General features: G+C 43.6%; 2 protein-coding genes across 4 annotated transcripts in view; one reads left to right on the top strand and one right to left on the bottom strand.

Annotated features, from left to right (window-relative positions):
- The window catches only part of DECR1 (2,4-dienoyl-CoA reductase 1), a 307,653-nt gene that overhangs the window by 220,259 nt on the left and 71,997 nt on the right, over positions 1-15,397 (top strand). The gene's annotated exons all lie outside the window — the stretch shown is intronic.
- Positions 1-15,397, bottom strand: part of NBN (nibrin) — an 89,900-nt gene that overhangs the window by 46,744 nt on the left and 27,759 nt on the right. For all 3 annotated transcript variants that reach the window (XM_048841160.2, XM_048841158.2, XM_048841157.2), the window contains exons 6-8: positions 4,946-5,063; positions 2,018-2,208; positions 827-924 (exon numbers count right to left, since the gene is read on the bottom strand). In XM_048841160.2, the coding sequence (XP_048697117.1) occupies positions 827-924; positions 2,018-2,208; positions 4,946-5,063 (407 nt within the window). The remainder of the gene's footprint in view (positions 1-826; positions 925-2,017; positions 2,209-4,945; positions 5,064-15,397) is intronic.

Here is a 15,397-nt window from a genome sequence, read left to right as displayed (position 1 = left end):
CATGCTCTGGGTGTTCCTAAACCTCCAATCGCCAAAAGCATGTGACACTGGCGACTGTCAGAGACAGGATACTGGGCTAGATGGACCATTGATCTGACCCAGCATGGCTGTTCTTATGCTAATACTTGGAAACAAAACACCAAAAACCAAACCTGTGAAGTCTAGACCTTTCCCTATTATATTTTCAGGCCAACTAAACTATTACTGTTCTGAATTTTTATTTTAGATTTTTTAAAAGATTAATGCCTTTAAGTGCAAATAAGGAACTGCATTATAAATCCATTCATTTCTTATTATTTTTATTATTTTTACTTTCTGCTGTTCATCCTTCATCTGTTTTGCAGTACTGTTCTCATTCCAAGGGTCCAGGATAGCATGGAATAAGCAGATTTACATACATGTTGTTCCTGTGTGCCATTTAAAAATGTGGATTTCAAAACACTCTTTTAATACATTTTTGTATATTCACTGCACAATATATCTGATTTTAAGTCAGTCTCTGCTTTTTTCTTTCCATCTATAAATATGATTATCTTCGGTGCAAGAATTATAAAAACATTAAAGCAAAAAATACTATATGGAAAAAAGAAAAGAACATTTATTTTAAAAACATATGTAGGCCTGAAAAGAGAACGGCCACTAGCTATTACTTGTCCCTTTTGTATACAAAGACATATGTTGCCTCCTTTGCTTAAACTAAGATAATCAGCCATGACTAGGACTCTTAGGTTCTATGGTAATACAAATAATAAATACTACTAACAAAAAATAAAATACCTTCCTTCTTCCCCTCCCCCCAGCAGAGTAACAAAGTTTATAAAATTACCTATGCCAGGCTGGTTTTGAGGGTTGCAATATCTTTCCATAGACATGAAGATAACTGCTAATCCAATTTCTGCTTCTGGAATGGCTCTGAGATTATTGCTAGTAAAAATAAAACAGTTTTAGAAAATTAAGTACCAAAGATCATCAGCTTTTATATCCAAATACTCTGTTCTTTTATCCAAACATGTGCTTCTCAAAACATGTTCAAAGATGGAGTGGCAAATGGCAGAAATCCCATCATACAATACAAAATGCTTCATGCACCAACAGCAGGCTTAAGGGAAAGAATGTTAATGTATGAGCCTTGTAGGTGAGAACTTCAATGTCCCACTGCCACTGCAGGTCCATTTTTAGTCCTAGTAATCTTGACAGTGCGCCTTTCCCTTCCTTACCTCAATCAGTTCAGATTTGGACACTTCGTCAAACTAATGTGCTTCCCCATAAAGTGTCCTCTAATTCACTGGGCAGGAGGAGAGTAGAAAAATAATATGAAAGACAAGTGCTTCTGACAAGATGTGACTTCTATGGAGGCACCTCTCTTCCATGCACACAGCCTCCCGTGAAACAAGACAGGTTCTCTAGTTTTCTTTCCTACGTGGGTGATCTGTGGGCCTAAATACTATTAACCTATTAGGTTCAGTTAAAGTTTTTTTTATCATAATTATTACCAATGTTATCCTCTATAAAACATATGACACAGCCTCTGCTCCTGGGATCTTATTTGTATTCGGTAAGAGTTTATTTGGAAAGTAGTTCCTATTCATCTGTTGAGAAATGCACTTGTGTTTCTTTAACCAATAGATTCTCTCTTCTATTTTTCACAATCCTTTTATTCATAGCTTTTTTTTTTAAAATGGCAGAACGAAAAAAGGACTTGACTTTCCTTTTTATATTGTAGACAGAAAATAGTTGGTCAAGGGAAAAAGTAAACAGACATTTTAACTGAACAAAGTCCAATTAACTGTGGTACATTTGGATGTTCTTACACAAAATTCTCTATGAAGACCACAATCCTTTCCTCCCCAAAAAGTTTTAGTCAATATTTCATCAAATTATTGTAAGACTCTTGAGCAATATAAATAAACACACTCTCCAAAAAAAAATCCCATCTTTAATCCGTACACAAAGAATTAACCCAAATTACTATACTAAAATTCTGAAATATCTATTGAAGTAAAAGAATATATTTCACCTTTGTAACACAGTCATAATGGAATTAATCCAATTTCTCACTGAGTCAGATACTGGGACCTGCGAGTTAGTTAATTCTGCATCAATGACACAGACTTCAGGAGCTACCAGTAAAGCAGTTTCTTTTCTTCTTTCTTGCAACACTTTTGCTTCTCCCCCTCCAAGAATAATTGCTGGACTCAGTTTCTTATGCTAAAAATCAAGAAAGAAAATGCAATTTAATGAACAGATTAAATTTAGTCAGATCCATTAGTTTTCTTTTTTACTGAAACAACAGTAATATTGAATATATCAGAATCTATTCTAGAATCAGAACTATATTAATTTGAGTAAATCTAGACCCAGTTGGAAATTTTCTGATGAAGAATTTTGTTGGAAAATGCCTGTTCGTCAAACCCAAATTGTTTCGAGAAAATGGTTCAGATTGACAAACCATCAGCCCTGGGAACCCTGAAGCACTGGGGTACCCAGTCCCGAGGCAGTGGGCATGGTCTGTCTGCCCTGGAGCTGCAGACCCTGAGGGTACGTCTACACAGAGATAAGAGACCCATGGCACAGCTGAAGCTGCCCAGGTCATCTGACTCAGGCTCATGGGGCTAAAAATTGATGTGCAGACATCTGGGTTTGGACTGCCAACATCTACACAGCGATTTTTTAGCCCCGGAGCCCAAGCCCAAGTCAGCTGACCCAGGTCAGCTGCAAGTTTTTTAATCCCCTTTTAATCCCCCTTGTAGACATAGTCTGGGAGACCTGGCAGCTATTGACTGAAATAGACACTCATGTCAGTTTCACCACTGCTAGTGAATAGTACCCAACAGCGGGTGTTGCAACTGTCAAGAACGTTCCTTTCAGTCAGCAGCTGCCAGGCCCCAGGGAACATACCATGTGACAGTGTTCCCAAAATGAATTTTCTTCTGGATCTTCTGTTAGTGAGAGAACAAAACCAAATTTCAAAATTTGCAATTTCTCGCAAATTGGAAATCCTGAGTTTCAGCCAGCTTTAAGTAAAATGCACATGTGCTACTCCTGGGGGTATTCTGCACCAAAAAATTTAAAATTCCGCCCACATTTTAAAATTTTGGAAAATTCTGTAGATTGTATTTGTCAAAATAACTTTACATAATCACACCAGTTTATATTATTTTGGTAATTTATTTAAAAATACCTGTCAGCAAGTATGACTGTAACAATACAGACACACACAAAAATTCCCCCAGGACTAGAGAGTTAAGGAAACCCCTATGACAACACAATTCCTGTTTCTCTGCCCCTCCACCACATCCCCGAGCCTAGTCGGGATCCCAGACACCCACAACCTCTCCCCCGCAAGCTCAGCCACAGTGCCTCCTCCAGCCAATACACCCAAACCCCTCCAGACACCCCGAGCCCAGCTGTGGCCCTCCCAGGCGAGACAGCGGCCTCCTCCCGGCCAGGGATCCAGAGGGAGAAACAGCCTGATGCTTGGTCCCAGGCTCGCATGGAGTTTCCTGCACACCCCATCTCCTTCCCTCAGGGCATGCTGGGAACTGCAGCTGCCAGGAACCCTCTAACTTTCTCCCCCTCCCCTCCGGCAGTGTCTTCTGTGTGCGAGTTGGGCTCTGCTGGGTCCAGCAGCCCCTAATGGCGGCCAGCAAAACTGCAGCCCATTTTTGCGGGGGAAAGGAAATTCTGTGCGCACGTTAATTTCTGCAAAATTCTGCCCTGGGCAGTGGCACAGAATTCCCCCAGGAGTAATGTGCTTACGTACACGAGCTTATGCTACTAGTGCAAGTGATTATTCAAATCTCTATTAAGTATGTTTGGCATCGTAGAGACAATATCAAAAGAGACCATTGCAAGTTTTCTGATTCCTGCGCACCTCCCCGCCAGCTGCCATCATGTGTTCATCAGTATTTCTCTCATTATACCTTGTCTCAAACTGGGCCCTGATCCTGTGAAGAGATCTGCAAATGCAGACTTTTCTTTCCTGTGCAGAATTCAGTTATTTCAGTGAGAATCCACATGGGGTAATGATTTACACTTGCAGATTCCTTTGCAGGACTAGAGTCTCTGACTAAGATCCTGAGGTAAAAGGTAGGGTCTTATGTCTGTAAAGTGCCATGAACATTTATATTTCTCATTTGTTTAAAAAAGTAAGAGGCACATATCTACAATAGCACAGGTAGGCAACATCTGGGAGCAATTAAGATATTAGCCTTTAAACTCACTCACCCAGGTTTGCGATACAAAACCAAAAAATTAGTTTTTCACACCCAACAGAAGGCATTTTTAGTGACCAACCTAAATGGAATAGGTTAATCCTACTCTTCAAGTACAGATTTCAGCTGTGTATGTATTCAACTAAAACGGTTACAAAATGCAGCTTTTTATCCAGGCTTCTGCAAGCAGAGATCCCTCTCTTTAAACAGAGACTGTCCAGTAGTTCATATGGGTAAAGGTGCTATAGTTTTAGGATACTCCACAGCAGATCAACTTGATATAAAACTGGCGAGCACAATTGCTTTTCTAATCTCAGAGGTCTGTGGACTTTCAGAGCATGACAGTTGGAATCAGACATTCGTGGATAGTTTCCGTAGGTAAGGGAGATGACTCGATGTTTTAAATGAAAGTGAGTAAAATACACAGATTGAAAGGCTGAGGTCCAATTTCTGTTGATGGGGTAGGACAACGTCTCAAAATCAAGATCAGGTTTCACAGATGCTTGAACATCTGTGGCAGGCCCCCACAAAAGTTTCACTCCCTATTACATACCTTCTGAATGAGTGGAGTTTAAATACACTATCAACATACAAGGTGTTACATTTCAGTTCTAACTGGTGCATTATTACAAACAAAACTAATTTCATACATTTTCTGTTTCAAAGTATCTTTTAAATACTTTGATCAATATTGTCTTCTTGTACATCTTTGCAACCTAGAGACCAGTTACCTGTTTAGCACTTAGGAACAGAAAGGTTTTGCCTCTGAAGATCATTTTTCTTTCATGACGCATAGACAGATCCAATTTTTCAGGGCCAATAGCAGGCTCATCAACTGGAGGATAAAAACTACAATGAGGGGGGAAACAAAGTTATAAAATTCACATTTATATGTCTTATGCAGCTTTTACTGCAATTTATTTCTACTTTGTTTATTTCAAAAGAAATCTTTGAAGGCAGGACATCAAAATATATTGTAATTCTTTACTACTGTTATAACTACTTATAAAATGGGGAAAGGAGGGACTGGATCTTTCAAAGGCTATATAACCGTATATGGAACCTCTCAATTCTGGATCAGTAGTTTGAGGCAGCAGCAATCTCAGCAGAAGCCCATATCTCAAGGATTCCTGCACAACCTACTCACTACTACAAGTGGTTCTTCTAAACAGGGATAAGGTACATGTATTTGAAGAGATGAAAAGCACGTACTAACACTGACTGTGCTACACATCTTTAAACAGCAATATGTGCATACACACACACACACACACACACACACATTTTCATTAAGCAAAACAAAAAGAAGTTTATTCACCCTGTGCAGTAACTGAGGTTCTTTGAGATGGGTGTCCACGACGGTGCTCCACTTTAGGTGAATCTGCGCCCTCGCACTTGTAATCAGATATTTTTAGTAGCAACACCTGGTTGGGTCACACATGTGCTGTCCCCATCTCGTGCCACCTCCGGGAGTTACACAGAATTGTGTGACCAACCCCCCCTTCTCAATCACAGTTTCTAACATAAAAACTCCAAAGTAGAGGGGAGAAAGGTGGGCAGTGGAGCACCCACAGGGACAACCATCTCAAAGAACCTCAGTTACTGCACAGTGTGAGTAACCTCCTCTCTTTCGAGGAGTGTCCATGTGGGTGCTCCACTTTAAATGACTGTAGAGCAGTGCCCCTCTCTGGAAGGGAGGGGCTTCAGAGTTGCAGTCTGGGCAGATGATAAAAGTCCCAGTATAGCGTCTGATGTCGAGTCCAGCTATATGACATAGTGCTGTGTGAATGTATGGGCAGAGGCGCAAGTTGCTACTCTGCAGATGTCCACAATGGACACATTATTGAAGAAGGCTATCAATGTAGACAAAGCTCTGGTGGAGTGTGTGTGGTTCTTCCACAGAGTTTGTATCTGTTGTTAGCGATAGCAAAAGCCAATGCAGGTGGAGATCCATTTTGACAGCCTTTGGATATGGTGTCTCCCTTAGATTGTTCCATGATGGAAAGAAATAACTTTGGTGACTTTCTAAAAGACTCTGTCCTTTCAATGTAAAATGCTAGCGTCCTTTGGACGTCCAGGGTATGAAGCATTGCTTCTTGTTTGTTCCCATGAGGTTTTGGGAAGAATGATGGGATATGGATGGGTTGATTCAAATGGAATGACTAAACTATTTTAGGTAGAAACTTGGGGTGTGGTCATAGGGTAAATTTGTGAAAAATATTGTGTATGGGGGGTGTACCATGAAGGTCCCAGTTCTCCCACTCTTCGGGTGGATGTGATAATGACAAGGAAGGCATTGAGAAGTGAGCCTGTCACCAGTCATTCAAAAGGGGGCCCCATAATGCACCACAGCACCAGACTGAGGTCCCATGATGGAATGGGGGATCACATTTTAGGGTAGAGGTGGCAGAGACTGTTGAGGAAACCTTTGGTGGTAGGGTGAGCAAAGATTAGAACTCGTCCACTTGATGGTGGAATGCCGTGATTGCCACAAGGTATACTCTGATCCAGTTCATTGAAAGAGCTGATTTCTTGAGTTCCAGTATGTAATCCAATACCATTGGTAGAGGAAAAGTGGTTGCCATTGTTTGCTATTCTGGCACAATGTATGAAATCTTTTCTATTTGTGAAGGTAGGTATATTATGTAGACCTTCTGCTGTTTAAAAGAAAGTTCCTTACCCCTCTAAAAAGGTCATTTCACTGTCTTGGAACCATGGGGTAGCCATGCCTTCAGGTGGAGTCTTGCTAGGTTCAGGTCGTAGACCAGCCTGCACCCTGAGACAGGAGATGAAGTGGAGTGCATGGTGGGCACGAAACAATCTTTAAGCAGTAAGGAAAACTACATTTATTTATCTGGACTATGTGGGAGCTATCAAGAGGACTCAGGAGTTGTCAGTCCTTACTGTATTTATGATCCTGGCTAGGAGAGGGATCAGAGGAAAAGCATACAGTAGATGTGTATTTGCATTTGCAGCAACAGGCATTGCCAAGAGAACAGGTCCCAGTCCTGCTCTGGAGCAGAAGTATGGGCACTTCGTGTTGTGGGTTGTTGCAAAGAGGTCTATAGTTGGGAACCCCCAGCATCTGAATATGTTCAGCAGTGTTCATTTCCCTCTCATGGTCTTGTGAAAAGGTTCTGCTCAGTGCATCTGCTATGGTGTTTTGGCATTCTGGTAGGTAGGTGGCTGAGATGTCGACGTTGTGGCAGATGCACCAATACATTGCATAACTTCTGTGCATAGGAAGTGTGACCGTGCCCCTCCTTGGCACTTTATAGAAAACATACAAGCGATGCTATCCATCAGCATCTTTATGGCTTTGTCTCTGATCATGGGTAGAAAGCATGAGCATGCATTGCAGACTGCCCGAAGCGCAAGTAGATTTATGTGTAATGTTGCTTCCAATGGGGACCAATGCCCTTTAATCGTATGGTTGCACAGGTGTGCCCCGCAACTTAGCAGAGAGGCATCTGTTATAAGTATCACTGATGTGTGCGGGGGACGAAGGGGGTGCGAAGGGAACTCCTGTACAGATATTGTGTGGTTGAGTCCCCCAATGTAGACAGTTTTTCACTTTGCTTGGCATTGTAAGACGCGTGTTTGTGTGTGGAATATATACTGTCCTGAGACAGCCTGGCAGGCATCACGTGTAGTCTGGCATGCTTGACAACAAATGTGTTTGCTGACATATGGCCTCATAGTCGGAGGCAGGTCCTGGCCAATGTCTGTGTGATAGCTTGCATTATAGCAATTAGGTTGACTAGTGGTAAATCTGTGCTGGGGCAGACAGGCTATAGCTTCCAGAGAGTGGAGGTAGCCCTGATGAATTCCAATCTCTGCACAGGTGTGAATGTTGATTTTTATTGGTTTATCTGTAGATCCAGCTGTGTGAAAGAGAGCTGCTGTGCTTTGGGTAGCTTCTCGGCTCTCTTCTTGAGTCGAGGCTTTGAGAAAGCAGTCATCCAAATAGGGGAATATTATGATCCATTGTCTGCAGAGGTGAGCCGCCACCACTGTGAGGACTTTCAGTACCCATGAAGCCATAGACAAGCCGGAAGGAAGTACTTTGTATTGGTAGTGATCTTTGCCCAGAACAAATCTACCAAAACCTCCTATGTGAGGGATGCATCGTTATGTGGAAATGTGCATCCTGGAGGTCGAGAGCTGAGAACTAGTCCTGTTTCTAGTGCTGGAATTATCACTGCTAGCATGACCATCCTGAATCGCTGGGTCTTCACTAATTTGATGAGTCTTCTTAAGTTAAGAATGGGCCTCCATCCTCTGGTTATTTTCTGGGTTAGAAAGTAATGGGAACAGAAACTCTTCCCTCTGTGTTGTGCCGGTACTGGTTCCACATTCCCCAGGCATATGAGACGTTTACCTCCTGTTGTAGTAGATGTTTGTGAGAAGCGTCCCTGAAGAGGGATGGGGAAGGAGGGTGGATGGGGGATAGAGGTAAATTGAATGTAATAACCAGTCTTAATCTCTAGCAGCCATTTGTCTGACGTGATGTTTTGCTACACTGGGTGGAATAGAGTCAGATGGTCTCTGAATGGGTGAATGGTGTCAGATGGTTCCAGCGCAGAAGATATGGGAGGTCCTCGACCAAACCCTCAAAACTGTTGTTTAGGAGGGAGGTTGTTGGGATGTCGAAGGCTGAGAAGGGAGTAGTCTCCATCTAGTAGGTCTCTGCCTCCACCTTTGCAGGTCATATTGCCTCTGAAGTTGGGTGTAGGGCACGAATCTTGCTCTTTGCACTAAGTAATACTTCCCGTTTTTTCTTTTGAGTAGGTGTGTAAATGCCCAAGGATCTGAAGGTTGCCCTGGAGTCCTTTAATTTGTGGAACGAGTCATCTGTCTTGGCTGAGAACAGCTTTGAGCCCTCCAATGAAAGATCCTCGGTGGTATATTGTATCTCTTTGGGGAACCCAGAGAGGTGGTGTCAGGAAGCTCATCACATGACTATGGTCATTGCGATGGAATGTGCTGCCGTGTCTTCTGAGTCCAGTGCGGCTTGTAAGGCTGTTCGAGCAAGAAGGTGGCCTTCCGAGGTGGTTGCTTTGAATTGCTCTTTGTTGTCCTCAAGTAGCAAATGAATAAATTTCAGACATTTTTGAATAATTTGTGTAGTTTTGTTTGGCCACCAATGCCTCATAATTGGCAATCCTGAACTGTAGGGTTGCTGACGAGCAGGCTTTACATCCAAAAAAGTTTAACTGCTTACAGTCCCTATGATATGGGATGGTTCTCAAGTGATGTTGTCTGCCCCTTTCATTCACACCACTACCACCAGAGTGTTTGGTGTGGGATGTGAGAACAAAATTCCATTCCCTTGGAAGGAACGTAATATGTTTTATCCGCCCTTTTATAGGTTGGTGGAATTGTTGCCCCTGTCTAGGCTGGGTCCATGAGAGCCTTGTTTATTGGTAGGGAAGTCTTGGAAGAAGTTGAAGTCTGGAGGATGTCCACAACTTCCTCCAACAGAATCTCTAATGATACCTCAATCCTCTTAAACAGTTCCTGGAACTGTTTCAAGTTGTCCCCCATTGTGGGTGGTGGAGGCATAATGGCATCATCTGGAGAGGAGGATGAAAAATTGGTTGCTGGGGTGAAGTCTTGGTCCAAACTCTCCTCCAGTTCTTCAACTGCCTCTTCTGAAGGTTCAGCGGGTCCAGGTACAGAGGGTGATGGAGAATGTCTCACCCTCTCTCTGTATGAACTGGGAGGCTTCATATAGTGTTGTTGGTATGCTGCCCATGGGTCCCAGTGAGGCCACTGTGGTGTGGGAATGGCATTAGTGGTGGCATCCCTGGGTGTCTGTACCATCCTTGAGTTTCAGTCTGGGGTGGTATTCATGATGTTCTGGTGGACCCAGTTTGGTAGCTGTGTGGATAGGCGAGGAATGATGGGAGGAGTACTTTTTCCCTTCATCATCTTCCTCACTGGATAAAGGAGGAGCTGATCTGGGTAATGCAGTAAGTTGGCATGGTACCAAGCGTGCTGGAGTAAGGTCGGTACCGAAGAGAGGAGATTCTGGTGCCAAGGATGCCAAAAGATCTTTATGGTGGAGAAACTGCAGCGGTACTGAGGAGGGTATTGTCGGCAGTACCGATGTCTTTATCGTGGTTGTTGGTGCTGAGGGTTGTGCTTTATGTGCAGTGGAGGCAGAAGGTGGCACCACAGACTGAAGCACTGTGGAGCTGCTCAGTGCCACATCTGAGAGTGGTTCCAGCAGTACTGAGGCAGGGATGGTAGGTTTCCCTTTAGTGCCTTTTTCCAAGCCAGCCTGCTTAGGGTCTTTGGCTCACATGGTACCAGATGGTCCCGCTATCTCAGAGGTGGGTGGTCTTGGTGTGGTCAGCAACGATGGGGTCTGACAGGTCGGGGAACATCTCTTTTTGTCTGATTCCTGAGGAGGGGAGGTCGAAGTCCATTTCTTTGTTACCTTTTTGGCAAAGTGTTCTTCCTCTGAGAGGGTGGCAGGGAAACTGTCAGATGCTGCCTTTGGGAACCGATGCCTGAGGGTGGGGGGGTTCCGTTAGAATAGTGTTTCTCCCATGAGGGAGGGTAACTATACTATACTAAATTCCTAAGTTACAAGAAATTTTAAGAACAAACAGGGAAGATTTAGGGTAGTAAACTAACTACTAATTAACTAACTAGTATTCAAAAGTTAAGATAGGCTAAAGATAAATCTCAGAGGCGCTGCCAAATGCTCCATTTCAAGCCAAGGGTGGTAGAGAAGGAACTGGGGCAGGGGTACGCAAAACACTATGTAACCACCAGAGTTGGCACGAGACGGAGACAGTACATGTGTGATGCAACCAGACACTGCTACTGAAAATCTTAGATTACAAGCGTAGGGGTGCAGATTCACCTAACGAGGAGCACCCACAGGGGCACATCTTGAAGAACTACCCATTTCCCCTGTTCTGGCCGGTGATAAAAGATGCTTCTCACATTAACATGTAGAGCAGAAAAACAGTTTTTCAGTGGCCCAATGGATAAACTGGATTCAGCATATTTATTTTACAGAGTCTAGTGGAATGCTAGTACAGATAGACACATGACTACTGCCCCCAAAAATCTACAATTTAGGTCCTAATCCTGGAAACATTTTAGCTTGTGCTCAACTTTAAGCACAAGTGGTCCCATTGTCTTCAGTAGGACTACTCACATGCTTACAGTTTAAGCTCCAAAACGTAGGTATTTGCGGCATCAGGGCCTCATATCAGAGAATGACAGAACAAAGCACAGATCAATCAATAGCAGTTATTCCACACATGCATGTGCACAGCATAGTGAAGTAGATTTGGGTTTATATTCTACTCATATGTCACTTCTTGAAAGCCCTGTATTAGAAGAGAGAGTTTAGAATTTATATAGATCAGGAGTAGTAGGTTTGCAGAACAAATTGCCAAGTGTAGCACAGAACACAACTAACTGAACAGAAACAGAATTTAGTAGAGTAATGGACTTTGTGGGGGTACTTTCCTGTTTTCCTGCCATTGGCCGGAATTTACAAAGAAAGTGAGGTAAGTGGCAAATTTTCATTTTCATCTTCAGGTAAGACACGAGTTGACTAATGAACTGGGATTTTTAATTACAAGTCAGTTCTGGTTTTTTCCCCTTCCCTTTTAGCCTAAATTACTCCTGGGGGAATTCTGCACCACTGCATGCATGCAGAATCCATGTTCCCTGCAGATTTCTTTGCTTCCTCACAGAAAAATAACTCTCTGACAGGGAAGCAAAGGGAAGCTGCAAGAGCGGTCACACGCCCTTCCCCAGCACCACAGGGGTGTTGTTTTGGGCACCCAGAGCAGCTGGCAAGAGGTAAATCACTGCTGGGGGGAGGGGAGTGTGCGATGCCCCGGCTGGTGGCTCCTACCTACTACCGGACTCAGCAAATAGTTCCAGCTGGGCTGGGGAAAATGGGATTTACTCTTCCCCTGAATGGAGCAGCCAAGGTCAGGTCAGATCCACTCCCAGAAACCTTCGCTGGATGCAGAAAGCTCCGCACCCCCCCCCATACTTCCTGCCCCCATTGTTCCTCAGCCACACGGGGAGGGGTCACTGTATGGGAGCTGCTCCCCCACCGACTCCCTGCATCTGGACCCCCACGTGACACCCTGGCACGCCAATACTCACCAATGTCATGTAATTAGGATATATTTTGTACAAAGTATGCCTTGTGAGGTATCATTCTAAAAGTCTTGATCTGCTAGACAGTAATATCTCATTGGATTGTATGTGTTATCATATGTGAAGTTATGAAGTTTGGTTATGTATGTGTTACTGAAACATGTTGTGAGGTTGAAAACACTCACAAGTAGCCTTTCAGGTACAACAGTAAAAAGGCCAAACAATGTGAATGGCTTATTGAGGAAATGCACACAAGCACAAGGATTACCCCAGGAACTGTGAAGAACAGAAACCTCACAGAGATAGTACTACACAATGGGAACTGTTTGACCCAGGTCACAGCAAAAGAGCTTTCCAGCAAGTGGGAAGAAGATATAAAAGGGGGAAATGACATCATGATGGTACTTCACTCTCCCTACAACACCACACCTTGAAACACCTGAGAGGGAAGTGATGGTCCCAGGCTAAAGGGATTTCTAGCCTGTGTATGACAACCTGGGAAACCCAAGCTGCAAAACCAAGGCAGCTTGTGCCTTAAGAATCTGACATCCTGTTTATCGCTCAAGGTGAAAATTTGCTAATTCATATCCTACTTTATCCAGTGTGTTAAGCTCAGTTTGAGGTTTTGTTTATTTACTAGGTAATCTGCTTTGATCTGTTTGCTATCACTTATAATCACTTAAAAAATCTATCCTTTGTAGTTAATAAACTCATTTTATATTTTAATCCAAACCAGAGTGTGTTTGACTAAGGTGTCTGGGGAAAACCTCAGCTTGGTTACCACAAGTGTGCACGGTCCTCTTCATATTGAGGAAGAGGCAGATCGGGTGTTAAATTAATATACTCGCCAGATATGACCAGGGAAGGCCAGTACTGCTCTGGGGTCCTCGGCTGGGAGGCTGGTGGTTAGAGAGCCTGCGTGTGACTGCAGCTGGGTGTGTCCCTACCTCTGTGAATGCTGGTGAAAGTGCAAGCTTGGAGGACTTTTCAACTTGTCACAGCAGCACAGTGTGAGAGGGAGCCCAGGCTGGTGGGTCAGAGGGCTCAGTGTACCCCAGTTCCAGGTGGCACCACAGGGGAACCCATCACACCCTACCCCTATACTCAGACCACTCCTCGCTGATCTCCCCACACTCAACCCCCCACCCCAACGAGTCCCATCCCACTGCATCTGGACCACACCATCCCTGCTCCCAGAACCCACGCCACAGAGCCCGAACCAGCTGCACCTGGACCCCCCAATCCAGCATGCCCCACTCCCCCAGCCCCGCTGATTTCTCCCCGGACCTCCCCTGCTGAGCCCCAACCAGCTACACCTGGATGCCCACAGATTCCCCCCCACACCCAGACCCCCAACTGAGCCACCCACACCCAGACTGCCCCACACAGAACCCTCTCACTCCCACCTGGGTCCCTCCACACTAAGCTCCTCCACCTTTGGATCCTGCCAGGCTGAGCCTGCCTGCCCACACCTGGTATAGAGGGGCAGGGCCCCGGGGTGTTTCTGAGGTACACCGAGCCCTTGCACTGTGTCAGGGTAAAGTGTAGCCTCAACACCAAACCCGTGTCATTAGGGGGTGGGGGGAATGACTGCAGGGTGCTCCCCACTGCCATGCAGGAGCCTCCATATTTGCTGACAAAATTTGCAGAATTTTGAAGAATTTTAAAATATTGCGCACAGAATTTTTTAATTTTTTGAAGCAGAATTTCCTCAGGAGTACCTGATGTAATTTCACTCATGCTGGCTTTCTGATAGACTCCAGCTTCTGAACATTCTGATTTTTCCTAGCCTAACGATCAGTGGAAAAGTGTTTCTCCCACAGGGCCTTTGGCACTGCCTAAGAACATTAATTAATATATACAGCCAAATCCCCCTCCTCCGTCTTTTTTGAGGTGTAGGAAGGAAGCAGATATATTATTTGTGAAAATTAAAAGAGTTTTTGGAGATTTAACACAAGCAGCTGCTAAGTAAGTTTATAATAGCTCCCTGAAAATTACATCTTAAGGATCATCCATTCTGAGATACTGTAATTATTTTAAATATAGATCTGTTTATTATATGAGCTGTCTCATCTGCTTGATGCATAGGTATCTCTTTGAAAGCTAAATGATAGATACACTTCAGTGTCAATCATGTTTAGTGAAGTTCAATTCCACTGGGGGCTTTAACAGTTAACAAAAATGTTAGGAAGAGAAAATATCCGTCAAATTCTATTTTAGGAAGCATTTAATGTTCAATTATATTGTCACCTTTTAGCACATCTGTAGTTAGAATGGTCATTATGCACCCTGATTTTCAGAAGCAGATGCAGTGGCAACACACATTAACAGTAGCTTTACAGCTAGATAATGGAGTACCATTAATGTATATCTAATGTACAGGGGAGGGATAGCTCAGTGGTTTGAGCATTGGCCTGCTAAACCCATGGTTGAGAGCTCAATCCTTGAGGGGGCCATTTAGGGATCTGGGGCAAAAATTGGGGATAGCTCCTGCTTTGAGCAGGGGGTTGGACTAGATGACCTCCTGAGGTCCCTTCCAACCCTGATATTCTACGATACACTAATCACAGTTTACACTATCAACGGATTTCTTCTCATGTAGCAACTTAGTGATCTTGGTCAACATCACCAGATCTCCTGGAAGGTCTGTAGCATACAGATCTGTCACCACTGTTTTTAAAAAGAAGAAAAGTTCTGCTCTAGGTCAGAGTACTACAGTATCTTGGTCATAATTTAGCTCTCTTAAGCTTTCATAGCTATTCAGTTGTAGGAGTGAGAAGGAAAAATTCTCAGGTATCAAGTATCTTTGTTTTTTAATCTTTTGTAACTTAAAAGGAAATGAACTAATTATTCTGAATAATGACTGGTCTTGATGTGCCATTAAATTTTAAAAAGATAGGGATGGCCAGTAACTACTGCAATAAATTCTTCTCTGGCCACCAGTCCAGAACTAATACTTTGAAAAGTTTACTGGTCCAGAAATACTTGTATTACTCTGACAAAGTATTCTTAGCAATTTTCAAAACACAGTTCTTACATAC

Source organism: Caretta caretta, chromosome 2 (assembly GCF_965140235.1).
Source record: "Caretta caretta isolate rCarCar2 chromosome 2, rCarCar1.hap1, whole genome shotgun sequence".
NCBI classification, from domain to species: Eukaryota; Metazoa; Chordata; order Testudines; family Cheloniidae; genus Caretta; species Caretta caretta.
Note: the sequence above shows the minus strand (reverse complement) of the source record. Positions and strands in the feature narration are given on the sequence as shown.